Source organism: Myotis lucifugus, unplaced genomic scaffold (assembly GCF_000147115.1).
Source record: "Myotis lucifugus unplaced genomic scaffold, Myoluc2.0 scaffold_562, whole genome shotgun sequence".
Lineage (NCBI taxonomy): Eukaryota > Metazoa > Chordata > Mammalia > Chiroptera > Vespertilionidae > Myotis > Myotis lucifugus.
In genome coordinates this window covers 77,351-103,503 of record NW_005871610.1, presented here as the reverse complement: position 1 = coordinate 103,503, position 26,153 = coordinate 77,351, and the positions used below count along the sequence as shown (strand labels likewise).

Genomic DNA, 26,153 nt, shown 5'->3' with positions numbered 1-26,153 from the left:
GCTGGCTTCTGGTGCTGCGTTCTCCCCCAGGGGCCTGCTCCCCACGGTGCCTGCTGGGGCACTGGCAGGGCAGGGACAGATTGGCAAGCCTGCCAGGGTGGGGCCCAGGCGCAGTCACGCTCAGCTCTGGCAGCTACTACCTCTTAATAGACGCCCGCAGACAGGGCTGATGACCCCTTTCCTTGTGCTCGGTGGGGGCTGAGCAGGGGTTTATTTTAGGAGAGGATGGGGTGAAGCTGGGAGAATCTCTGATGACAGAACTAGGCTGCCTGCCCTGGGGCTGGGGAGAAGGTACCTGCCTTGTATGATCTTCACAGCATCTCCCCCAACCTGGGCCCGCCCTGGACATGGGCAGACAGGTGGGCGCCCATGGGGCTCTGGGCACTGGGAGGGATCAAGTAGACAATGGTTGACTGGACTTTGTGCTAGGCCCGGGGGTGGGGGTGGGGGTGGGGGTGGGGTTGAGATACAGTGAAGCTGGTACTCAGACCAGCAACAAAAATACAATTACTAAGGGTGGGGCCGGCCATGCCTCAGATGGGGGGGTGGAGGGGAGGGGGCGGGAACTGCTTGTACCAGCCCAGGGAAGGAGACAAATTGGGAGCTGATGCACCATGCAGGCCTCAGACGTGTAATCAGGGTGGAGCGCGCCAGGCTCACTTGTGGCAAAAGACAGGATGTGAACAGGTGCCCACGGTCCTGCCAGCAGGTTGTGCTTACCAGCCGGCTTGGGTGTCTGGTCTGACCACCAGTATCTGATCGCCAGCCTGGCACCACTCAGGCGGTTTGCCTTGTACCGGGGTTACCTTGGCCGTCATGATGGGAGGTCGGTGTTTTCCCCCATTGCACAGCCAGACTCAGGCGGGCAGCTGTATAGGGTGATTCAGACCTGGTGTGCCCGACTCCAGGTGTGTAATCCAAATGCCCACCAGCCTGTAATCCAAAGTACCCTTTTCAAAGGAAAAACAAAGCCTGCAGCTCACCCCCCCCCCCCCAATTCTAAGCTACGGACTCAGATTTGAGAAACCCACATGGAAGATTAAAGAGATTAAGTGCTACCACTGCAGCTGGGGCCCGGGAGGCTTGGCACAGCCCCTCAGTCTGCAGGGTCACCCAGGAGGTGCAGCTGGCTCGCTCAAGCTGGAGCACAAAAAGAACGCGGAGTGAGAGAGAAGCGCTGCCTGGCCGCTCTGCCCCCTCCACTGAGCCCGCCACCTCGGCTTTCCTGTGCACCCCACACTCAGCACCCTCCCCCAGCACGCGGAGGCAGGGTGAACCCCTAAGGCTGCTCCAGGAAGTGGCGGTTGATCTGAGACTTACAGGGCCAAGGGCAGGTGGCTGCACCCCTGCTGGCCTGGAGCTCAGGCCCCTGGTTTGAGTTTTACAGATTGGGGGTCTTCTCAGGCTGTGATGGAAGTTCAGGGGGGGGCCAGTGTGTGGACAAAGGAGTGGCCACCCCTCGGAGGGCAGCATCTGCCCCTCACCTCGTCCCCAGCTCCCTAGCAGGCCAGGACCCGGGGTGAAAGGCCCCCTTCAGAGCTGCTCGGGTACAGGAGAGCTGATTCTACCCGCACCCAGAGCTCCTGCAGTAAGAGGCCTTTGGGGCCATCTGCCCACGTGGCACCTCAGAACCCACAATGCAGGAAGCAAGGGGGCGCACCCACTGCTCCGGGCCCCACACGGGAGCCCTTCATGTGAGATCTCAAAACAGTCACTTCTGCCGTCAAAAATGTTACCATGAAGTGGACCCCTTGTCCTGTTCTCATCTCAAAGAGGCGGTCACAGAATTCGCCCAAGGCCACCAGGCTTGACAGGGTCAGGACACCCAGCCACCAGTTCTGCCCCTCCATCCAAAGCACACAGAGGGCGGTTCTCAGGCAGACAGGCCGGGGATCCCAGCTCCGCCGCTCACTCCCTGAGACTTGTCTTCCCTTCTGAGCCTGATTCCTCGCTCGCAAAACGCAAACAGAAGCTCCTGCTTCAGAGGCAGGGCCCCTAGGGTGGCCACCTTTGCTCAGCACCCAGTGCATTTGGGGGGCCGGGGGGGGGGGGTTAAGGGTCGGTGCAGGGAGCCCAGCGCCCCACCCAACTCCCAGAACAAAGCAGGTAGGACCCACCCTTCCCTAAAGCAGCTCACAGACTCGGTGGCGCCCATGGGCCAGAGGGGTGGTGGCCGATGGGGCTCAGGCCTGGCTTCCTGTGCGCCCAGAAGGTTTGCTGATTATAAAACCACATGGCCTGCAGCCTCCGTGGAGCGTGGGAGCCCCTATGGTGTGTTGGAGCAGCACAGAAGGTTTCTGGAAGAAAAGCCAGGATGATGAAATCACCATCTGTCCACCCATTTGGAGCTTTGGACTTTTCAAAGGACACACCCTGGTGTGCTGGGGTGGGCGGGGGAGGAGGAGTGCAGGGCTGCCAAGGACTAGCTTGGGGAGTGGGGACCCTCAACATCACCCTTTCCATCAGCCTCTCCCCCACATAGACACACGTTTAGATAAAACGTGGAGCCTGAGCGGCAATGCAGCTCCCACCCTCCAACCACACTCTTCCTAGACCAGCGGTTCTCAACCTGGGGGTCGAACGACCCTTTCACAGGAGTCGCCTAAGACCATCGGAAAACACATATAATTACATACTGTTTTTGTGATTAATCACTATGCTTTAATTATGTTCAATTTGTAACAATGAAAAGACATCCTGCATATCAGATATTTACATTACGATTCATAACAATAGCAAAATTACAGTTAGGAAGTAGCAACGAAAATAATTTTATGGTTGGGGGTCACCACAACATGAGGAACTGTATGAAAGGGTCGCGGGATGAGGACCCTTTCCCGCGACCACTGGTGGCCACCCCGTGTACCACTTGCCCCTCACACCTGAGCTGGGGCAGTTCTCCACTGTGAACGGACAGCAGCCCAGAGAGAGGGGAAACGACTTGCCCACGGCCACAGGCCTGGTCAACAGTCTGACCCCCAGCCAGCCTCCCTTTGGTCCCTGGCTCTCTGGGGCAGGGGTGGGGCACTGTGCTTCCGGTGGGGCCCAGGGCCAGGGCAGCGGGCCAATGCAAGTGGCCCTGCAGGCCCATCTGCTGAGAGTGGCTTCCTGAGGCCGGGCTGGGAGAGGCTCGCCCCCAGCCACTGAAGGGAGCCCCATAGGCCGCTCAGGAGCCCAAGAGGTGGCTGGGACAGACCCCGAGGCTGCCTGTGTCTGGGCCACTCCCAGGCTCAGGGACCTATGCTCTGGGGTTCAGAAGGCCTGGGTTCCCGGCCACTCCCCTGCTCTGGGCTTCACCTCCCCCTCTGTGGCAGCCCCCTTATGTGAACCACCATTTTCTTTCTGCTCGCCTCAGAAATATACCGGAGGATATATTTTCCATTGATTTTTAGAGAGTAGAAGAGAGGGAGGGAAGGGGAGAGAGAAACATCCATGTGAGACACTTTGATTGGTTGCCTCCCACTCTCTCCTGAGCAGGGCCAGGGATCAGGCCTGCAACCCAGGTACGTGCCCTTGACCGGGAATCGACCCTCGACCTTTCGGTACACGGGCCAACACTCTGAGCACACCAGACAGGGCCTGACAGTTTCTTTTTCTCGTCATCAAGGCCCTTCCCAGAGGCCTACATCAAGTCCACCGCCCTCTGGCCTTTCCTGTCCCCTGTCCTCAGCGTCTGGGGACACAGACTGACCTTCTGCTGCCAGGCACTAGCCTCGGCCTGGAACCAGGAGAAGCTCAAGGCTGGCACCACCCACCTCCCCAGCCTCAAGGTATTAATCTGTTATGGGAGGGCCCTTGTGAAGATAGCAGATCTTAGCTTTGAAATACTAAGGACCACAGGAATGAAGATGTAATTACCATGATCTGCTATCCCCAGGGCTCCCTAGAGCTAGTGCCAACACCTCAATACCAAAGGGGCTGGGAAGGGGGAGAGGTATGGGAGGACAGGCGCCCCTGCACCTGGTGGGCCTCCGGAAGCAGTGACCAGGGAGTGTGAATGAGGAGGCGATGGGAAGGTCTTCTGCTCAGACTCACTGGGCCAGGGTCTTTGCCACATGCAGACCCTGCTCCCTGGGGTGAGGCCTGTGCAGCCCTGGTGGTCTGGCTCACACAAGATTAGAAAACAGATCTGCTGGGGCAAAGCAGGGCCCAGTGCAGGAGCTGCTTCTGATGGCGGGGCTGGGGGACTGGCTGCTTGTGGAGTCTGGAGTAGGGGTTCAGGTACAGACTGAGTCTTGAGGGGTTTTCTGACCTTGAGCTGCAAAGGAGCAGCGAGCCAACCCCCTTTTACAGACAAGGAAACTGAGGCTTGGAACAGGATGTGACAAAAGGAATACGGGACCAAGGGAATCCAGTACCAGATGGACTGCCCCGCGTAGACACCGGTGGGTCTCAGTTTTTGTCTGTTTCCCCTCTGCAGGTCCAGAGAGGGGCCTGTCCGAAAATTCAGCATTCAGAGAAGCTAAGAAACTTGCCCGAGGTCACACAGGGAGTCAGCCAGGACCCAGAGGCCCCCCCAGCTGGTCCTTGACTGCTGATCCTGGGGGCTGGGTTGGAGTGGGTTTGGGGATCAGAGTGTCCAAGAAGGGCAATGAGGAGTGGTCCGTTTTCCTACCCAGGAGCCTTTCCCTACCCTATAACTCCCCAGAAGATGGGAACTTGGGCTGGTCCGGAGCACCTGGCCCTCCTCTGGTCTCTGGCACCCCCCTGTGGCCTCCCAGGGCATAAACCCTACCGTGGGCCCCGCCCCCAAAAGGAGGACCCAGAATGCTACAGGTGAGAACCCGGAGGGCTCAACCACACAATCCCAGCCCCCCTCCCAGAAGACACAGGCCATTGAAATTTAAATCTTGGCAATAATAATTAATAATAATTATAATAGTAGTAAATCCTGGCTCCCTTCCCCCACCTGGCTTGGGTAGGAGAGAGCCTGTATGTCTTGGTTCCCCCAGGGACAGGTCTCGGAGGAGATCAAATGGGAGAGACCTGTGGGGAAGCCCCGGGCTGCTAGGGATGCTGCTTCAGCTCCAAGGACGTCAGAGTGCCTCCTCCCTCAAGGCTCGCAACCGGACCCAGAAGACTCCAGAAGGTCTCCCCGCCTGAGGGAGGAGGCAAACCCGCCCAAAAGATCTTTTTTAATAGAAGAATTTGTTATCTAAAGCCGCTAAAAACCCCACCCTTCGATCCCTCCTCTTGGACAGACCCACCGTCCTGTGGTTTCTGGTCCAGCCCAGCTGGAGACAGCTGGACAGAAGTCAGAAATGCCACTGGATAAGCCAACCCCGCCCTCTCCTGACCTCCAGCCCCGGTCAGACTTCTTGGCCTTTAAGTTCCAGGCCGGCGAAGGCCCTGCCCCGCCCAGGGCTTTGAGAGCCTGTGGTGGCCTGCTCTCCCCCCCTCCCCCCAGGCGTGCATCTCCTAAACTCTAAGGACCCCCGGAGACTTGCCATCAGGGAAGCAATGGCCAGCGGCAGCTTGTCTCTTGCTAACTCCCTGAACCTGGCCCCAAGGCTCCCTTTTCGCTGGCTTCTCAGTGAGCCAAAGCAGCCCTGCTAGGCCTTCCTGTTGCTGCTTCTGTGCTAAGCCCTTGTTTCCCAGTCGCCGGCTTTAATAAAAGTACACACACACACACACACACACACACACCCCAGAGCCTATGGGGGGGCCGCCGGCTCAGCCCCACTGCAGGGTTTAGCTAAGGGTCCCCTCATCCTCGGCCTCTCAATTCATTTTGTCCTTCCCAAGTCTCAGTGTGTCCATCTGCCAAATGGGTGTGACCATTCCTGCCTCACACACCTGTCTCCCAGGTGGCTGTAACGATACGAATAAAATGAAAGCAGAAACTGGCGAGTTTTTTGAAGGGGGACATCCCGGGAAGGGAGCGGACTACAACTCCCATCCGGCTCCGGGGCCGCGGGCGTCCCGAGCCCCTCTCCCTAAGCTGAGAAAGAGGCGGCCGCTGCCCCGCCAGCCGAGGGGAGCTGCCGAACCCCGGGCATCCCCACCTGGTGGGGGGTGGGCGAGGGCCCAGGTCAGGCTGGGTCTAGGGCCGCGCAGGGGTCTAGCCGGCTTTCCCGGCCCCCAGAGACCCCCGCCTGGCCCCGCCCTGCCCAGGAGTTCGTGGCGCTCGGGCCCGCCCCCCCACTTCCTGGCCGGGATTGGCTCCGCCCCCGCTCGCCTCCGCCCTCCCACCTTCACCCTACTGTCGGATCTCCCATTGGCCGGCGCGCACCTGCCCGTCGGGGGGCGGGGCGGAAGGGCGGGGGCGGGCCGCCCAGGTGAGGGCGCGCTGGAGGCCTCGGAAGGAAGGTGACAGCAGGGAGGGCGGGAGGGTGGGGGGGAGAACGCGCCGAAGATCCGAGGACGGACAGGCGGACCGACCGACGGCGGACATGCGGGCGGCCCGGCTCTAGCCCGGGCCGGAGCCTCGGCCGCAGCCATGGAGCGGCGGCTGCGTGCGCTGGAGCGGCTGGCGCGGGGCGAGGCCGGCGGCGGCCCGGGCCTCGACGGCCTCTTGGATCTGCTGCTGGGGCTGCACCACGAGCTCAGCAGCGCCCCCCTGCGGCGAGAGCGCAACGTGGCGCAGTTCCTGAGCTGGGGTGAGTGACTCGGGCGGGACCGCGGAGGGTGGACGCGGGACTCCGCCTCAGGACCCTCTCCCTCCGCGCTGCCCGCCCACAGCCCCTCCCACCGGGAGCCGCGCGCCCACCGCCCCCCTCCCCACGGCAGCCGCTGGGCACTGGCCTGACAGCGGACCCGCGGGCCTCTTAGTCACCTGCACACCTTACCGTCACTCAGATTCACACTCCTTTCCACTCACAGACCCTGGGACATGCACACGACACTCATCTCACATGGACAGACGCAAAGAAACGTGGTCCCAGGTTAGACCCAGACACAGGTGCAATACACGCTCGACAGAGTCACGTCCAGAATCCCTTCCTCACGCATCGCACCGCATGACCTGTGAGAACACAGACCCACACGCACCCTCCGTGCATGCCACCCGCTGGCACACATGCGTTCTCAGGCTCCCGCACCCCACACGGCCTCACTGAGACGCTCGTATTCAGCTGGTGGAGAGACACCTGCTTCGACGCACAGTCTGTGGGTGTCACAGGCCCCCCCACACGCACTCCCATCTCCCTGCATCTAAGACCACCCGCGTCTGGACTGGACACCAACCTCAGCCCCTTTGTCCAAGCCGCTGGCCAGGTTTCCTGAGGGCTTTTCCCCAGGGCCAGGGAGGGAGGCCTGGCTGGAGGTGGATCTGTGCCCCTTCCTGGTTGACTCATCTGAGTCACCGGGAGTGGCTGGCCCGGGGTGACCCTGAATTCACTGTGAGCACTGGTGCCAGCCAGGCCATGGGGGTAGGGCATGGGGCCTGGCCTGGAGGGAGGGTGCGGTGAAGCGGGTGTTTGCCCAGTGGGCAACTAGTGTGCAGGCACTCCTGAGCTCTGGGCAGGCACAGGGCCCAGCCTGGCCCAGTTGGGAGCCTGAGACGTGCCACTGAGTGGTCCCCAGCCCGCAGCCCTTTCCTCAGTCCTCCATCTCCTTGCTGCCTTCTCCTCTCCCCGGACTCCTGCACCTGATGCTTGTGTCTCACTGTGTTGTCATCACCCCCTGTGACGCCACACCCACGTGTGTGTGTTTGCACACACATGTGCTCCTCCCTGCCTGCCTCTGGCACCTCTGCCTGGGACCCCAGTGTGGGGGCCTGTTGACATCGCCCGAGGTAACTTGCAGGGTGGTGACTCACTCTGCTCCTGCCCCAACTTGTCCCCAATCCTGCCTGGAGCCCCCATCCCCTGGGGCAGGGCCAGGGGACTGGGCAGCCTGTCCTGGGGACCTGATCCTCCTGTCTCTGGGCCCCTGGTTTGGGCCCCTGTCTGGCTGATGGGTAGCCGTCCTGGCCTCGGCTCCCCCTTGGAGGCCTGTGGCTGCTCCTCTCAGCTGCACACACAGACCTGGGAAAGAGACAATTAATTTCTGTAATGAGGTTTCCACCCCTGCTGCGGGGGTTCTGCCTGATAAACCTGTGGAGCAGCTCTCTGTCCCACCCACACACCCGCCCAGCTGGCAGGGCGTTTACCGCCTGGCAGGGGAAACTGAGGCAGGGAGTCAGACTGCAGCTGACCCCAACCCCTACTGGTCACTCTTGGCCTCCCTCAGTTTCTAGGCCCCAGTCCCACCTCCGGCCTGGAGAGGGCCTGGGCGTGGCTGAAGATGCCCCGTGTGGGAGTATCAGGGACTGCAGGAAGGAGGAGGATCCTGGCCAGGTGAAGGCCAAGTCCAGAGAGGGAGGCGGGCTCAAGGGCTGGTCAGGCCCGGAGGAGGTCCTGAGTGCTCGCATCTTCCAGTGCCAGCGTCAGGAGCCGCGGAGAGGTTTTGGCCCTGCATTTGAGTCTTGTGAGGATCTGGGCAGACCTATCTGTGCCTGCCAACGAGGAGGCCCCACATGGGGAGACCCTGTCCTACCTGTCCTCTGGGCTCCCCCAGGCCTCACCCCAACCAAGGTACCCCGGTGCCTACAGGGGCCCAGGACTGGGCCACAGCTCCTCAGTGGCAGAGAAGCCTCTCTGGGGACAAGGAATGTTGCCTGTCCAGTTTCCCAAGACAGGCTCTGGCCTGGTCTTGCTAGGTGGCTAAGAACTGTGAGCTGGGGGTGGGAATGGTATCCCCACCTGCCCTGGGTGACCTGGCTGGTCAGGGGCAGCCCCCAAGCTGGGGAGGACTACAAGTCCCATCAGTCCCTGGGACCCAGGCTGCCTGGAGTCTGGGGGCAGAGGTCCAAGGATTCAGGGAGGTCTCAGGGCCAGGTAGTCAGCAGAGTCAGGACCCCACCTTGCGTGCATCCTGCTCATGGCTGAATGGGCTGCAGCCCCTCTCGACCCCTTAGCCGGAGGTTGTCCTGGGGAGGTCATCCTTGCCCTGGCCTCATAGGAGTTATAGCTCCTGGCTGTCCCCAGGTGAGAGAGGGACCTGGGCCCTCCCCCAAGGTTCCCTGAGCCCCGCTCTCTGTCCCCTCAGCCAGCCCCTTCGTCACAAAAGTGAAGGAGCTGCGGCTGCAGAGAGATGACTTTGAGATCTTGAAGGTGATCGGCCGAGGCGCCTTCGGGGAGGTGAGCAGAGGGCCTGGGGGGGCGGGAGGAGGGTGTGTGCCCCCACAGCACTGAGCCCAGTGCTCTCTGTGGCCTCAGGTCGCCGTGGTGAGGCAGAGGGACAGTGGGCAGATTTTTGCCATGAAAATGCTGCACAAATGGGAGATGCTGAAGAGGGCCGAGGTCAGTTTGGAGTCTGGTGAGACTTCGGCACCCTAAACACGGGGGAGGGGGGAGGGCAAGAGGGTGCTGGCATACAGGGCGTGCAGGCGAAGAGGTGGTGTGGCTGCCCAACAGGCAGAGGATCCACCCCCAACAGCTGCCGACTCCCCCATCCCTTCCTCACTAGAAACCTTCCTTGGAAGCAAGTGGAGTTGTTCCCACTTCCCTTATGATAACACTGAGGCCCAGAGCCATAAAGCGTGGGCTCTGGCCCATACAGAGACCTTAATCTGAGCTCCTAGACTTCCTGAGTTTTACTCCATCCCCTGAGCTGGCGTGGGGCTTTCCTGGACTCTGATCCCACCCCATCCCGCCCCCCAAACCTGCTATAGACAGCCTGTTTCCGGGAGGAGCGGGACGTTCTGGTGAAGGGGGACAGCCGGTGGGTGACGGCTCTGCATTACGCCTTCCAAGACGAGGAGTACCTGGTGAGGACCCCGGGCCAGGTTGGAGGGGGTTGCCTGGGGACAAAGGAGAAGGCCCTTGGGGTCCAGAGGCACTGGGCCCAAGGGGAGAGCGGTCCCTCTTACTGGGACCAGCAGGCTTCCCCTCCCAACCAGCTCCAGGGCCTGGACCCTCTGCCGGAGTCCTGCCTGGGAGCTGGCCGCCCCAGAGCTGGTGGGAGCCATAGCCCTGCCTCCCACGGGGCCACTGGGAGGTGGGGTCCTGGGGCAGGTGTCCCTTTCTCCATCTGATTCTTGCCCTCCCCACCACCATCCAGTACCTGGTGATGGACTACTACGCCGGCGGGGACCTCCTCACTCTGCTGAGCCGCTTTGAGGACCGCCTGCCGCCCGAGCTGGCCCAGTTCTACCTGGCTGAGATGGTGCTGGCCATCCACTCTCTGCACCAGCTGGGTTACGTCCACAGGTGGGGCCCGCAAAGCCCCCGCGCCCTCTCCAGTCCCTGCCGACAACTCTGGGGACAGCTGCCGTTTGCCGAGCACTCACCACGTGCCGAGCCCCGTGCTGGGTGCTTCACCTGCTTGATGCCTCTGAACACTCACACCAAAAACTTTATGTGATGGGGCTGCTCATTGTTCCATCTGATAGATGAGCAAGTCAGGGCTTAGCACAGGTGAGCACCTGCCTGGTTCCAGGTGACTCAGCTGGTGGGTGGCCAAGCTGTGGTTTGCTCCTGTGTCCCCCACAGTATACTCTGCTGCCTCTGAGGGTCGTCCTTACGGATCCCTTTCCCCAGGCTAGCCACCTTCCTCCTTCCTGGGGGCTAGGAGGCCTGGCCACCAGCCTTCACCCGTCCCACATGCCGCATGCAGGAGCACCTGTGAGCATACACACGCGTGCCCGTGCACACACCCAGCCACACACACAGGTCAGGCCCCTCACTCTCCCTGCCTCCCCCAGGGATGTCAAGCCGGACAATATCCTCCTGGACATGAACGGGCACATCCGCCTGGCCGACTTTGGCTCCTGCCTACGTCTCAACAACAGCGGCATGGTAAGGACCCCGCCCCGGGGTGGGGCAGGGAGCACGTGGCTGGAAACACCCCCAAGGCCTGGGAGGCACCAGGCCTAGTGCAGGGGGCATCAGGCTCCCAGGGGAAGGAAGGATTAGGCCCAGGGCCCAGGTGGGCGCACCAGGCCAGCCAATCCCTGGGGAGTGGGGGTGCCAGGCCTAGACCCTTGGTGAGGGGCCAGCAGGCCCAGCCAAGCCGGGGGCTGTCCTCGTGTCCTCATCACCACCACCGCCCACAGGTGGACTCGTCAGTGGCAGTGGGGACTCCCGACTACATCTCCCCTGAGATCCTGCAGGCCATGGAGGAGGGCAAGGGCCACTACGGCCCACAGTGTGACTGGTGGTCACTGGGGGTCTGCGCCTACGAGCTACTCTTTGGGGAAACGCCCTTCTATGCTGAATCCCTGGTGGAAACCTACGCCAAGATCATGAACCATGAGGTCTGGCTGCCAGGCTCGGGGGTTCTGGGAGGGCAGCGGGACTCCCGAGTCCACGAGGTTGGTGGTGCCTGTAGGTGGGGGTGGGATTCCGGACACCCACCCGCACCTCTCCCCCGGCCTGCAGGACCACCTGCAGTTCCCCTCGGATGTGCCGGATGTGCCGGCCAGCGCCCAGGACCTGATCCGCCAGCTGCTGTGCCGCCAGGAGGAGCGTCTGGGCCGAGGAGGGCTGGACGACTTCCGGAACCATCCCTTCTTCGAAGGTGTGGACTGGGAGCGGCTGGCGAGCAGCACCGCCCCCTACATCCCTGAGCTTCGGGGGCCTGTGGACACCTCCAACTTCGATGTGGACGATGACACCCTCAACCACCCGGTGCGTGGTGGGTCCCACTGCAGGAGGACCCTCCCTGGCTGTGGGAAGCCCCTAGAAGTTTCCCAAAGCAGTTGCTGGGCTGGGCCTGAGGCCTTCAGACCCCAGAGGCTCTTGGGAGTTACAGTTCACCTGCCTTGAGGTGGGTTGTGCCAAGTGAGGGTCCTTTACCTCGGGTCATTCTATTAACCAGAAGTTGTAGAAGTTGTATAAGGAAGAAGACGCCCAGTGGTGTCTGGGAGGCCATAGCCTCAAGGACTCATGGGAAGTGTGGTCTGTTTAGGTGGGGGCCATGTTCCGAGGGCGGCACTCCCAGTCCCCAGGCGTCTCCTGGATCTGAAGCCTCGGCCTGGAGCTGTGCCCGGAGACTCTAACTCTTTCCCCTCCTTCTGCAGGGGACCCTGCCACCACCCTCCCATGGGGCCTTCTCAGGCCACCACCTACCATTCGTGGGCTTCACCTACACCTCGGGCAGGTGAGTCTGGTCCTCACACACCTGCTGGGAAGCTGGGGGCTGCCTGGCTTGGAGGACACTGGGAGGGTAGCCTGTCAGGACTGGTGCCTGCAGGGGACAGGTGCTGAGGATGTGTGCTCTGAGCCGCAGGAAGACAGGCCCCCCTGTCCTCAGGGTCCCGTGATTCCATGCCCAGGCCCCCTCCGGGTCCCGCCCAGCATTTGGCCCTCACAGTTCCCTCCATGGCAGACTAGAAGTTCACCGGACTGGGAGCCAGAGGCCTCGCATGGGAAGGGCCCGTGCTGCTGCCCAGGCCTCACCTTGTGCCTCTGTAAAATGGGCAGGATGACCCAGTTCCATGCGTGGGGCTGGCCTGAGGCCATAGTGAGGTCCCGGAGAAGAGGCACCGCAGGTGTAAGCAATGCGTCTGAGCCGCACGCGTGGAGTGCCCACTGGGTGCCGCACTCATGGGTGCCCACCGTTCGTTCCCCAGGCGTGGGGCCCACGGGACCCATGTCACCGAGTCCTCTTGACAATCCTTGGAAGAAACCCTGTTATCACCTCCATTTTCCTGAGAGGAAACTGAGGCTCAGATATGTTAGATGACTATTCACGGTCACATAGCTTGTAGGGGCTTAAACCTGGACCTGGGGATCTGGGAGCCGCTGCCCTGGGCTGCTGCCCATGGTACCAGCCTGGGGACTCCCAAGGGCAGGGTCTGGTCGGATTTGTTTCTCTTCCCGGCACAGAGCCCAGGGTTGGGTACAGACCTGGCACATAGTGGGTGTTTCTTGGGTGAATGAATGATTGCATGTGGGAGAATGGAGGCGGTTTTGGTGGGTGGGGTCTCTGCTGACCTGTGTTGCCCTGCTCTCCCCAGTCCCGGCCCCGAGAGCAGCTCCGAGCAGCTGGCTGCCCTGGAGCGGAAGCTCCGCTGTCTAGAGCAGGAGAAGACGGAGCTGAGCCGGAAGCTCCAAGGTACCGGGAGCCGGCGGGGCCAGGGCTGCGGGTCTGACCCGGGCTCCTGCCTCGGACTAGCTGCTCACCTGTGGTTCTCCCCACGGCAGAGGCCCTGCAGGTCCCCTCAGACCACCGGGAGCTGGAGCAGCTGCGGAAGGAAGTCCAGACCCTACAGGACAGGCTGTCAGGTATCCTACTCACCCGTCCCGCCCCTCCTCTGCCCCCTGCCCTCACCTTGGGGCTGACCTGCTTTCCCAGCACACCTGAGTCCACCCTGGGTTCCGGTCCTGCCCCTGCTCTGTACCTGCGGTGTGAGCTCAGGGAGTTATCTCAAACTCTGAGCCTGCACATGGGAAGTGGGCCGAGGAGACCCCCCTCCCAGGCTGCGGCCACGGCTCCACGAGACACTGCAGGCGGGTGCCTGGCTGAGGCTGGGCAGTCAGTATGTGCGGGTCTCAGTGACAATTCCTGGCAGAGACGCTGAGGGACAGCAAGGCCCCCTTGTCGCAGACGGATGGGCCCCCTGCTGGTAGTGACAGTGACCTACAGCAGGAGAGAGACCGGCTCCTGCAGGTGAGGGCCTGGTGAGGTGGGTGAGTGGCCCAGGGCTCGATGGTAGGAGGTCCTTGCCCTGACTCCAGGCTTGTCCTCCCCATCCCGACTCCCCAGGAACTGGCAGAGGCTCGGGCAGAGCTGCGGGCACAGGAGAAGGAGCTGTGCAGAGCTCAGGGCAGGCAGGAGGAGCTGCTCCAAAGGCTGCGGGAGACTCAGGAGAGAGAGGTGGCCTCAGCCAGCCAGACCCAGGCCCTGAGCTCCCAGCTGGAGGAAGCCCAGGCTGCCCGGAAAGACGTAAGTGACCCCTGGCATGGCTGGAGGAAGCCCAGGGAGCTTGGGTGAAGGTTCTGGGACCCCCCCGGTGCCTTTGCGCTCCCCACTGTGGCCGGCAGAGGTCTGAGCAGGGGGTGATGGTTAGGGTGCGCGGGCTGGGGCTCCCTGCCTCACTCCTGCTGTGGCTGGCAAAGCCTGAGAGTCTGCAGCAAGGCCAGGAAGAGGCTTGGGGTGGGCAGGTCAGCACTGGCTGCCTCTGCACCCCATCACAGCTGCAGGCCCAGGTGGCCACCCTGAGCCGGGAGGTGACACAGCTTCAGAGACAGCGGGAGCGAAGCCTTGAGAAAGAATCTTCCCGGGTCAAGGTACTGAGTTCTAAACCCCCCAGCCCCCCTAAAGGGGCACTTCCCTCCGCCTGACCCGACTCAGGGCCCTCGGGTCCAGGCCTGGGTCCCAGCGGTAGAGTGGGCCATGGCTTCTCAGGCCCCTGCCCTGACCGCTCTCCGTGTCCTCAGACCGTCCACACTGCCTCTGAGACCAACGGCACGGGATCGCCTGAGGGCGGGCCTCAGGAGGCTCAGCTGAGGAAGGAGGTGGCTGCCCTGCGTGTACAGCTGGAGCAGGCCCGTGGCCACGGGTGAGCTGGGCAGCTGGGGGCTGGGGGGCAGGACCAGGGCTGAACGTGGGAGTAACCGAGGCATCCTCTCCTCTCCAGGCCCAGTGGAAAGGAGGAGGCCCTCTGCCGGCTACAGGAAGAGAACCGGCGGCTGAGCCGCGAGCAGGAGCGGGTCAGTAGGGTGGACAGAGGGCAAGACAGCCAGGCAGAGGGACCTGGCAGGGGCACAGCAGGAGAGGTGGGCAGAGCGGCCAGGGCCCAGGGCTGGCTGTCTCCCTAGGGCAGTGCCCGTAGCAGGCAGGCAAGCTGTAGGGGGTGAGCAAGGGCGGGCATAGGCAGGGCTCCGCTGCTCGGGCCCTGGGGACTGACCCCACCTCCCACCTGGCCCCCAGCTTGTGGAAGAGCTGGAGCGGGAGCAGCAGAGCCGGCAGCGGCTGGAGGGCGAGCGGCGGGAGACAGAGGGCAACTGGGAGGCCCAGATCGCCGACATCCTCAGCTGGTGGGTGCCATGGGCTGGAGGCTGGAGGCTGGGCCCAGGCGGAGCTGAGGCCTCAGCCATGACCCTGAGCCCCCTTTCCAATCAGGGTGAATGATGAGAAGGTCTCAAGAGGCTACCTGCAGGCCCTGGCCACCAAGATGGCAGAGGAGCTGGAGTCCTTGAGGAACGTGGGCACCCAGACACTCCCTGCCCGGCCGCTGGTGAGCCCCAGAGACACCCAGTGGGGAGGGGGTGCCTCACTCTGGAGGTGAGGACACAGCTCATGGAAGAGCAGTGACTTGCTTCAGCCCACAGTGTCATCGGCAGAGCTGGGGCTGTGCGCCTGATCAGGTGGCATGGGCAGTGGTGTGTTCTGGCCGGAGGGGGCCTCTGAGGCAGCCAGTCCCAGGGGGCATCTTACATGGGTGCCCTCTGGCCACCAGGACCACCAGTGGAAGGCAAGGCGGCTGCAGAAGATGGAGGCCTCGGCCAGGCTGGAGCTGCAGTCGGCCTTGGAGGCCGAGATCCGGGCCAAGCAGAGCTTGCAGGAGCAGCTGACACAGGTGCAGGAGGCCCAGCTGCAGGCCGAGAGGTGAGCCCAGGGCAGGCGCTGCAGAGGGCACCAGGACCGTGCAGGGGCGGGTGGTGAGCTCTCACCGGTTCTCCCCAGCCATCTGCAGGAGGCCGAGAAGCAGAACCGGGGCCTGCAGCAGGAGCTGGCTGCTCTGCGGGAGGAGCTGCGGACCCGCGGGCCAGGAGGTGAGTGGCCGTGTGCATGGCTGTCCTGCCCCCACTGCAGCCTCAGTTACCAAGGGGATCCCACACAGCCTTGCAGGGCGTGGAGACAAGAATTTGTTCCAGACGGTCACTTACCCCACCATCTGTTAGCCAGCACGTACTGAGCACCTACTGTATGCCAGGTCCCGCCACCACAGCCTGCAGTCATTGCCCCACTTCACTGAGGTGGAAACTGAGGCCCCCACTGGCCCATGGCTCCTCAGGAATAAGTGTCAGGGCTGGGCCAGGGACCCAACCCCAGTGACCCACACCCTCTGTTTTCAGACACCAAGTCCTCAAACTCCCTGATCCCCTTCCTGCCTTTCCGGAGCTCAGAGGTAAGAACCCGGTACAGGGGCTGGTTGGGGAGGGTCCTGGGGACGGGCACAGAGGCCTCGATTTTGCCCCCAAGCCCCAGAAGGATTCTGCCAAGGACCCTGGCATCTCAGGAGAGGCCCCAAGACCCGGAGTGGAGCCAGAGCTGAGGCCGGAGGGCCGACGCAGCCTGCGCCTGGGGGTAAGGACGGTGGGAACCTGCAGTTGGGGGGCCCTGTGCCTGTGCGTTTCTCACCTGTTCGCTCGCTCTCTCCCCCCAACCCCCCGCAGGCTGTGTTCCCCAGAGGGCCTGCTGCTACCACAGCCCCTGCAGAAGGTCCTCCTGCAAAGGTCAGTGCCTAGAGGGTGGAGCGGGGTGGGGGCACCAGGCCGTTCTGCTGGGTTTCCAGGGACCCTCGTGGTTCCTCCACCTGCACCAGGGCCCGCAGACCACGTCGCGGGTGGCGGTGGCGATGGGTTTGAGGGCTGCCACACACTCACTGGGGCTCAGAGCTCACGCTGCCAGCTGGCTCACTCCCTGGTCCTGGCCGACACTTCAGGGTTGCCTCAGGACTAGGGTGCAGGGCCCTGAGAGGCTGAGGTCTGACGTGAATAACGGCCATGTTCCCCCCCAAGCCTGGCTCACACATGCTGCGCCCCCGGAGTTTCCCGTCCCCCACCAAGTGTCTGCGCTGCACCTCGCTGATGCTGGGCCTGGGCCGCCAGGCCCTGGGCTGTGACGGTGAGACCCCCCCGCCCTCCCCGGCCCCCTGCCTCCCAGCCAGGAACGAACAGAAGTGGCCCCGATCCTGACACAGCAGGCTCCTTCTCTCAGCCCCGGCTACGTTCCCACTGCTGAGTTTTTCTTTTCCCCCTCGATGGGGAGTCAGTGACAGCTTGGGTGCCTGGGGCTGAGAACGCCCCGAGTCCTGGTTCTCGGCTGTCCCCACCCAGGCTCACACCCCGTCTCCTGCTTTCCCCGCAGCCTGCGGCTACTTCTGTCACTGGACGTGCGCCCCACAGGCCCCACCCTGTCCTGTGCCCCCTGATCTCCTCTGCACGGCCCTGGGAGTACACCCCGAAACAGGCACGGGCACTGCCTATGAGGGCTTCCTGTCGGTGAGCTGGGGCCGGGGACAGGGAGGACAGCGCGGTGGCGCAGTGGCCGGGCGGGCCCTCCCATGCCTGCCTTCCCCAGGTGCCGCGGCCCGCGGGCGTCCGGCGGGGCTGGCAGCGGGTGTTTGCCGCCCTCAGCGACTCGCGCCTGCTGCTGTTCGACGCCCCAGACCCTCGGCTCAGCCCGGCCAGCGGGGCCCTCCTGCAGGCCCTGGATCTGAGGTGGGCGCCAGGCATTGGCATGGGACAAGGGACAAGTGGGTGGACGGGGGGCAGCCAGGGGGAGGGTGACCGCCTACCTATTCCATGAACCTTGCAGGGACCCCCAGTTCTCAGCCACCCCAGTCCTGGCCTCTGATGTTATCCACGCCCAGTCCAAGGACCTGCCACGCATCTTCAGGGTAAGTGCCTGGGGCGGGATGGGCCAGACCACCGTCCACTGTCAGGTGGACCCCCTTCTACCGACTTTTCTCCATCTCCATGGCTGACCCCTTCATCCCGGCCCCTCCTCTCCGTGCACCCACGCTCCATCCTGGAGGGCAGGGTTTTCCACACGGGAAGCTGGCTGTCCTGCCTTGTTAGACTCACCTGTGGCTCCCCGTCACCCTCAGCGTGCTCCTGCCGTGGCCTCGAGGCCCTACATTTCTGACCCTGCAGGCCTTCCCTGCCTCTCCCTGGGGTCTCTCTGCTCTGACCACACCTGGCTTTCTCCACTTCCGGAGTGCCCTGCACTGTGGACCCCTTCACCTCTGCTCCCTCTGCCAGTCCCTCCCCCACCTCTGCCATTCCCGGGACTGCCTCTTCCCCTGGGAGGTCACCCTTCCCCGCTCACCTGTGTCCCCACGGTGCCCGCCAATCCCCTCCCGCAGCACCGGGCAGGGCTCTGCAGTTGTCCCTGTGCTTGTCTGACCCCCTGCCTTGCTCATCACCTGCTCTAAGCAGCACCTAGCTCTGCGCCCGGCAAGCTCACGTCTGGGTTAATTAGCATCAACTGTTGCACAGAGAGAAGGGAGGAAGGACAACTGGCCCTCGGCCCGCAGCCCTCCAGCCTGGGTTTCTGCCCACAGGTGACAGCCTCCCAGCTGACGGTGCCGCCCGTCACGTGTACTGTGCTGCTGCTGGCGGAGAGCGAGGGGGAGCGGGAGCGCTGGTTGCAGGTGCTGGGCGAGCTGCAGCGGCTGCTGCTGGACACTCGGCCCAGGCCCCGGCCTGTGTACACCCTCAAGGAGGCCTATGACAATGGGCTGTCCCTGCTGTCGCACACGCTCTGCGCTGCCATCATCGGTGAGCCTCATGCCAGGGGGTGCGGCCTGTTCCGGGCAGCCTGGGGGAGCAGTTAGGGCCTGTAGGGACAGTGCTGGCCCAGCCAATCACGAGGGCTGCTGCCACTGCCCAGTCCCTGCAGCTGTGAGATGTGGACTCCGCCTTGCACACGAGTCCTCCACCGTCCCCTCGGCATGGCTGTGTGAGGAGCCCAGGCTGGGGCAGGAACCTGGCTTCTGCTGCTCAACTTCTCTGGGCCTCCATCTGCTTTTTCTAAAAGAATCTCAGGCGAGTGAACAGAGCTAAGGTTTTAATAGGAAATAAGCCAGGTGTTTTGCTCTCAGCTCTCTGAACTAGCAGCTGGGTGACCTGAGCCTCACACCGTCTCCCATGAGGCTGCTGGGTCGGCAAGGAGCCCGGAGTCTCCATGACAGACGGCTGGGGGAGAGGCGCTCGCAGTGCTCCCAGGAGCCTGGGCCTTGTGTGGTCCGCCAGGTCTCCTGTGTCAGTCAGGAGTCAGGGCAAAGGGGCATATATTGAGCAAGGATTGCCGTGAGCTTCACACTTACCTGCATTGCTTCATCTCCAGTCTCACAGCAGCTGAGTGAGGAAGGTACCATTATTGTCCCCACTTTTTTATTTATTTTTTATTGTCCCCATTTTACGTTAGGGGAAACCGAATCTCCAAGACTTACCCCAAATCCCACAGCTTGGGGTGGAGGGCCTCTCCCCCATCCCTGCCCCACAGCCTTTACCATTAGAGCCATCTGGACTCTGGGACAGAAGGGTTCAGTGGCACAGGGACAGGGCGAAACGGAGGCTCAGCAAGGGCAGGTGGACTGCCCAGGCTCTGCCTCTGAACAGGCCCTCTGACCCCTGACCCTCTCTTCCCCTCTCCCAGACCAGGACCGGCTTGCTCTGGGCACCGAGGAGGGGCTGTTTGTGATCCACCTGCATAGCAATGGTACATGCCAAGCTGGGCCAAGGCTGGTGTGGGCGGGGCTCGCCCCAGGGCACAGGATGGGCACTGAGCTGCTGCTCACCCACCTGGTGGTGACATTCTCTTACCAACTCCACAGACATCTTCCAGGTGGGCGAGTGCCGGCGGGTACAACGGCTGGCTCTGAGCCCCACTGCGGGCCTTCTGGCCGCGCTGTGTGGCCGAGGCCCCAGCGTGCGCCTCTTCCCCCTGGCCGAGCTGGAGAGCCCAGAGGTGACAGGCGCCAAGATCCCTGAGTCTCGAGGCTGCCAGGCGCTGGCAGCCGGGCGCATCCTGCAGGCCCGCACCCCTGTGCTCTGTGTAGCTGTCAAGCGCCAAGTGCTCTGCTACCAGCTGGGCCCAGGCCCGGGGCCCTGGCACCACCGCATCCGTGAGCTGCAGGCACCAGCACCTGTGCAGAGCCTGGAGCTGCTGGGCGACCGGCTGTGTGTGGGCGCAGCTGGTGCCTTCTCGCTCTACCCGCTGCTCAATGAGGCTGCGCCCTTAGCCTTGGGGGGCAATCTGATGCCGGAGGAGCTGCCACCATCGAGAGGGGGCCTGGGCGAGGCGCTGGGTGCCGTGGAGCTCAGCCTTAGTGAGTTCCTGCTGCTCTTCGCCACTGCTGGGGTCTACGTGGACAGCGCCGGCCGCAAGTCTCGCATCCATGAACTGCTGTGGCCAACATTGCCCACAGGCTGGGGTAAGGCCAGCGGACAGCCGGACTGGCCCCTGGGGCCGGCTTGGGGCGGGAGAGGGCCAGGCACCTGAGGTGTATCGCATGCATCAGAGGAAGACAGGTCCTGCCCAAACACCTGAGCTGGCATCGGAAGCCAGTGTGCAGCCTCCTGCCTGACCATGCCCAGCTCTGCCCTCAGTGCCTCAGAGAGGATCGTCCTGTTCCATGCCTTAGATCACACCTGCCCCCTGCCTGAACTGCTCTTCTTTTTGTACCTGGCAAACTCTGAAGTACACCCAGCCCAGGGCCTGCTCAGGCCCCATAAGTGACCGCCATGGTCGCTGTCATTGTCATTGTTTCCATGCTCCCTTCCCCGCTCTTCCTCATCATGGGTCCTTGGCTCCTTGTTACTCCCCCACCTCTATGACCTCTGCCCTGGCTCGTAGCTCCCTCTGGTAATGACTGTTCTGGTGCACTGGGGGCTTGCACATCCGCTGGGCTGGTTTCTTCATCACATCCAGCACCCACCCCTGACAAGCACACTCCAGGTGCTAGGACTGTTTGGAGGAATGAATGAATGAATGAATGAGTGGGGCAGTGGGGAGTTTGGCACATTCACAGGTGACTGGTGTAATGGCGTATGGGCTGAAAGAGGGACAGAGCTCCCTTCATGAGCAATGGCTCTTCTGGGGTGGGGCCTGTGGGTTGGGTGTAGCACAGACTTTCAACAGGTAGGCGTTGGACCCAGACAGCCTGGGGCCAATTCCCAGCTCTCACTCACCACTGGGTGACCTTGCCCATTGCTTAGCTCTGAGGTTTCTGATCCCTCCTCTGTAAGTGAGGGGTTGTTTGAGAATTAAAGGAGAAAAAAATATGCAAAGTGGTTAGAAGTATGCCTGGCACGGCAGAGAGTGGCACTCCAAGATCGTTATCTCTGGTTTGTTATGGAAGCTGGGTGGGGCCCCCTGGAAAGTCTTCAGAAGAAGGACTTTTGGTGGGGCAGAAAGGACTGCACTCTGCTCTGGCAGGGCACAGGGTGTTCCCGTGGTGCTGAGGAGGCAACAAGCCCAGAGAGGTGCTCCACTTGCTCAGGGCTGCACAGCACAAGCAGTTTCTACCCCGCAGGTTACGCAGTCCCCTACCTGACGGTGTTCAGCGAGAACTCCATCGACGTGTTTGATGTGAGGAAAGCAGAATGGGTCCAAACGGTGCCCCTCAAGAAGGTGAGGGCCTGCCAAGACCCCTGGGGCTGCCTGGGGCAGGACAGGGTGCATGGTGTGACCTCTGTGCCTGTTGCCTCAGGTGCGACCCCTGAACCCAGAGGGCTCCCTGTTCCTCTATGGCACCGAGAAGATCCGCCTGACCTACCTCAGGAACCGTCTGGCAGGTGAGGGAGGGTGTTTGCTTGTGTTTGTGGGTACGCAGGTGTGCGTTCACCTGTGCGCACGTGGGGGTGGAGGACTCAGCGCCCGCGGACTGGGGCCCTGGGGACTCGTGAGCACTGCCCAGCTCTCCGCTTCTCCCACAGAGAAGGACGAGTTCAACATCCCCGACCTCACTGACAACAGCCGGCGCCAGCTGGTCCGCACCAAGAGCAAACGCCGCTTTTTTTTCCGGGTGTCGGACGAGCAGCGACAGCAGCAGCGCAGGTGCGCGCGTGATGCAATGGCTGGGCGGGGCCTCCAACCCTTGGGGGCGGGGCCTCCAACCCTTGGGGGCGGGGAGAACCAATCCTTGGGGGCGGGGAGAAGCAAAGGCCCGCCCTGGGGGGCGGGGAGTCACCCCCAGGAGAGGGGGTCCCGGGGCGGGAGCGGGTGGGAGCGGGCACCTCCGCCTACCCCCTCTCTGAGTCACTTTTGCCCGCAGGGAGATGCTGAAGGACCCCTTCGTGCGCTCCAAGCTCATCTCATCGCCCACCAACTTCAACCACCTGGTACACGTGGGCTTTACGGACAGGAAGCCCAGCGCCAGGGACCCGCCCCCGGTGAGTCCAGAGCCAATCACAAACCTCCTTGGTGAGGCTGAGCCAATCAGCGCTTCTCCGGTGCGCTCGCTGCTGCCCTCAGCTCACCTGGTACCCGGCGCTCAGCACGTCCAGGCTGGCGGCCGGCTGGGGTTCAGTGTCACGGTCTATTGTGCCGCTGAGTCCCACCCCCCGCACCGCCCCCCAACAGGCTCCTGAAGGGAAGGGCCGAGGTGCCCGCAGCTCCGTCCCGCAGCGGCCCCACAGCTTCTCCGAGGCCTCGCGGCGCCCAGCCTCCATGGGCAGCGACGGGAACGCGGACCCCAGTAAGAACAGCCCCACAGCCGCCTGAGCCTCCACACTTCTCCCCAGTTTCCACCCCCTTCGGACCCCTCAAAGCTGACCTTGTGTTTTTGTCCCCCCACCCTGTTCCTGGAACAGTGAAGAAGAAGCCGTGGACATCCCTGTCCAGCGAGTCCGTATCCTGCCCGCAGGGATCTCTGAGCCCCGCAGCCTCCCAGATACAGGTAAGCCAGTGGGAGCGTTTCCCTCCTCATACAGGCAGTTCTGCTCGGTATTAGGCCCTTCGCTGGGACTTGAGGCCAGAGAACAAGCTAGGCCCATCCTTCCCTGGACCCTAAGAGATACAGACCATTACCTGTCCCACCCACAGTGGGCCCTGCGGAAGCCTGGAGGTGGGGGTCTTGGCTCTGACTGTCCCCGAAGTGTGGCCCCCGGAAAGGTGCCTGGCCTCCCTGAGCTTGTCTTGCCTGTAAAATGAGGTTATTGTGAGACGGTGTGAGGTGATGACACCTCCGCATGGTGCTCCGCACATGGGGGCAGTGCCACAGAGGGGGACCTCTTGGGATTCTTAACGGAGGCCCAGCCCATGGCAGAGAGCAGCTCACTCTGGCTGGAGATGGGGGTTCCTACTCATCCTCCAGCCCCCTCTCCAGCTGTCACCCCCATCACCACCCCCAGCCACACGAGGCCACCCAGGGCCCTGGGCCTTGCCCTGTGCGGTCACACCGTCAAGCTCTCGCCCCTGCTCTCCCTCTCCTCTGGATGCCCTTTCTTGTCCTCACCCCGATTAATGCCAGGCCACCCTCCAGGCTCTGCACCGATGTCACCTTTTCCAGAGACCACCTGACTACCTGGCCAGGTGTCCCTGCCCCTCTGGGGCTGGTGCCACCCGTGGTGCCCGCCGCCCGCCCATTCCTTGTCAGTCTGCTGTGCTTTGGTTTTTGTCTGGGTGCCAGTCCGCCCTCGACTGTGGGCTCATTGATGGCGGGGATCAAGTTTGTCTTCTGTCCAAAGGAACGCATGTCTGTTGATTGAGTGAAGCATAGAGTGAGTGAACAAAGAGACGTTAATTTGGACGCCAGGATTAGGTGCGAGTTCCCCAGTTCTCACGTAACCGCACCCCCACCTCACATCAGCCTCCTCCGAGGGCCCTGCTGCAGCCGGTGCTGGGTCCTGGGAAGGCCCCGGAGGCAGTGGCTCGGCGTGAAAAGAGTCCTTTCCTTTTCTACCCTGACTTCCTCCTCTTTCCCCTCTAGGTCTCAGAGCGGCCGCGGAGCCTCCCCCCCGCCCCTGAATCAGAGAGCTCCCCTTGACACCCTCTGGCAGGGCCCACCCGAATCCCAGGGCTGAGACGTGAGGGAGCAAAGAGCCTGAGGAGTGCCACGCTCCGGCTGGTCCGGGACATGTGGAGATTCGGACTCAGGGAGAGCCTGGGCTGGGGAGCCACTGGGAGGCTGAGTCCCCGGACCTGGGAACCTGACTCCCAGCCCTCATCCCGCCTGTCTCCTCTACTCCCAGCCCATCCTGTGCCAGCCACTGGAACAGAACGGTCCCCCTTCCGCTGTGGGCCGGGGGCTCTTCTGTCCCGGTGTCCAGGGATGATTGTGCCAAAGCCCTCATTTCCAGTGCCAAGCCTCGGGGTTTGGAAGAGTCAGGGACGGAGAAGGGCCAGGTCCCTGGCAGCAGACTCAGGTCTGGGCTGCGCACTGTCCAGCCCCCAGGAAGGCCAAGTTGGGGCATATCCCAGTCTCTGCTCAGGGACTGGGCGAGAAGGACAGGCTCTGAGCCAGAGGAAAGAAGCGAGAGAAGCAGGGGGCAGGATGTAGGTGAAGGAAGTGAGAGGCAAGTAGGGAGAGAGGAGGTGATAGTGATTAGAAGGAGGGAAAAGCCATGCAGAGGAGAGAGGGATAAAGGAAGATGGATGAACAAGAGAGACAAGGGGAGAGGGAATTGGGGGAACACACCCACGGGTCCTTTCTCTGGGGAGGAGCTGGGTGGGGTTGGGAACAGGGAGAGGCTCAGTAAGCCAACTGACATTGTCATCTAATCCGTCCGGAGGAGAAGAGAATTCCTAAGCAGGGATGGGACGGGGAGGGTATTTATATGGGCTACCTGGTGGGAGATGGGCGCCCGACTGGTCCACTGGCGGGTCTCCAGGCACACTTTGGCCCTTCCCCAAAAAGGAGGGTCCTTTTCTCAAAGCTTCGACCAACTGTGTATTAGGGGATCATAGGGGACATTTTATTATTGAGCACAGTCATTATTATTATTATTATTATATTACTATTTTTATTAAACCTCCCCCTGCTGATGAGTGAGGGGCAAAGTAAGTATTTATCTCCTCAAATGCCCTATTCCCGGGAGGGGTCGACCCCGATGCTCTGCGATGCAGGAAGGAAACAATAAAGACAACTTTGTAAGTTGCTGGCCTGGCTGCCTGGATGTGTCTTCCTGGGGTTCAGAAAACGGGGAGGGTGGGGGAAGGACCAGAAATGGAGGAGGAGGAGGGAGGGTATCAAAGAAAGTTAAAGACCAAGTTGTCTTCCCTGTATTTTCAGGAATCAGGTGACACATTCAATGGGGGTAAATGAAAGTGTCTAATAACAAAGGGATGGTAGCAGTAAGGAAACCCATGGGGGAGTGGGAGTGCCCCAGACCCCAAGTAGCAGGAACAGGCAGTGGTGCTCCCCGAGAAGAGCTGTGGCTCTCAGGAGAAGAACTTGGCCGTGGCTGAGCAGGAAGGCTCCCCAGGAAATAAATTCCTCCTTCCCAGCTAGAGCTTCGTTTTACTGCAGGTCCTAGAAGGTGGCCGTAGGGCCTCTGAGCTGTGAGGCTGCTGAGAGCAGGGAGGAGGAGGGGTCTCACTTGTACTGTGACTGGGCAAGACCCAGGTGAGGCAGAGCTGGATGAGGAGGGAGGGGGAGACCTGGGCCTGGGATCAAGGCAGGCCTGGGGGACTGGCAGGGCTCATGGCAGGCTCTGCAGCTACAAGTACCAAAGGCCCAGGTGTCATGTCAGGTTGGTGATAGGGGTTGGGGGTGCCCATGGAATTCCAGGGCCTGGGTAGGAGCCCAACCCTGAGAGTCAGACGACCTGGATTCTCGTCTAGCTGTGCAGTCATGAGCAAGTTACCCGACCTCTCTAAGCCCCGGTTTCCCCTTTGGCAAGTGGGGATCATAAAGCCCATCTCATGGGTGGTTCCGTTGAGATTTGGTGAGATAATGAGTGTAAAACGCCTTTGCCCCACTCAAGAAATGTCTGTTCTCTTAAGATGCAGAAGCCCAAAGCGAGGGCCCAGGGAATCTGAGGCCCCTTGCAAACTAAGACCTCCAATCATCCGCCCTAGCACCCAGCAATAATTTAGTCAAAAGATTTTCATATTTTTGTAAGAATTAATTTTCTTCAGCCCTAACCGGTTTGGCTCAGTGGATAGAGCGTCGGCCTGCGGACTGAAGGGTGCCAGGTTCAATTCCGGTCAAGGGCATGTACCTTGGTTGTGGGCACATCCTCAGTAGGGGGTGTGCAGGAGGCAGCTGATCGATGTTTCTCTCTCATCGATGTTTCTAACTCTCTATCCCTCTCCCTTCCTCTCTGTAAAAAAATCAATAAAATAAAATGAGTTAATTTCCTTCAAGCATTTTATGTTAACTAATCTCAACCCTACAGAAAGAATACGAACTCCCTGTACTGTTCACCTAGATTCACCAATTGTTAACATTACGCTGCTTTTGTTTTCCCTACACATCTACCTGCGTCCATGTATACATAGCATGCAGTCTGCTACCACTTGAAAGTAAGTTGTAGACATCTTGAACT

The 26,153-nt window shown here is 61.9% G+C and overlaps 1 protein-coding gene and 1 long non-coding RNA gene across 4 annotated transcripts; both read left to right on the top strand.

Annotated features, from left to right (window-relative positions):
- The first annotated feature begins 2,841 nt into the window (after nt 1–2,841).
- On the top strand, nt 2,842–5,843 carry LOC111823572. The gene is made up of 2 exons (XR_002826624.1): nt 2,842–3,770; nt 4,421–5,843. It is a non-coding gene; the product is annotated as an uncharacterized LOC111823572 (long non-coding RNA).
- Nucleotides 5,844–6,363: 520 nt separating this feature from the next.
- Nucleotides 6,364–24,765, top strand: CDC42BPG (CDC42 binding protein kinase gamma). Of its 3 annotated transcripts, XM_014446717.2 has the most exons (38): nt 6,364–6,599; nt 9,031–9,122; nt 9,201–9,284; nt 9,656–9,751; nt 10,045–10,193; nt 10,688–10,781; nt 11,039–11,239; nt 11,364–11,612; nt 12,005–12,084; nt 12,944–13,041; nt 13,131–13,211; nt 13,499–13,596; nt 13,693–13,872; nt 14,124–14,216; nt 14,367–14,488; nt 14,567–14,639; nt 14,860–14,966; nt 15,052–15,166; nt 15,389–15,537; nt 15,616–15,704; nt 16,008–16,060; nt 16,135–16,239; nt 16,329–16,388; nt 16,674–16,779; nt 17,023–17,156; nt 17,236–17,375; nt 17,473–17,554; nt 18,221–18,437; nt 19,006–19,029; nt 19,318–19,380; nt 19,496–20,095; nt 21,197–21,294; nt 21,374–21,458; nt 21,600–21,720; nt 21,938–22,055; nt 22,246–22,360; nt 22,476–22,561; nt 23,594–24,765. In XM_014446717.2, the coding sequence occupies exons 1-38, from the start codon at nt 6,440–6,442 to the stop codon at nt 23,648–23,650; spliced, it is 4,674 nt and encodes a 1,557-aa protein (XP_014302203.1). In that variant the 5' UTR covers nt 6,364–6,439; the 3' UTR covers nt 23,651–24,765. The 3 variants fall into 3 exon arrangements, with proteins under 3 accessions (XP_014302203.1, XP_014302204.1, XP_023601403.1); XM_014446718.2 differs by lacking the exon at nt 19,006–19,029; XM_023745635.1 differs by lacking the exons at nt 6,364–6,599; nt 9,031–9,122; nt 9,201–9,284; nt 9,656–9,751; nt 10,045–10,193 and adding an exon at nt 10,227–10,400.
- Nucleotides 24,766–26,153: the final 1,388 nt, after the last annotated feature.

Excerpts from the sequence above, each read along its gene's own strand:
- CDC42BPG (XM_014446717.2), top strand. The coding sequence starts at position 6,440 with ATGGAGCGGCGGCTGCGTGCGCTGGAGCGGCTGGCGCGGGGCGAGGCC. Across the intron at positions 9,285-9,655 it reads AGATGCTGAAGAGGGCCGAG|ACAGCCTGTTTCCGGGAGGA; the intron begins GTCAGTTTGGAG and ends AACCTGCTATAG. Across the intron at positions 13,873-14,123 it reads CCCAGGCTGCCCGGAAAGAC|CTGCAGGCCCAGGTGGCCAC; the intron begins GTAAGTGACCCC and ends ACCCCATCACAG.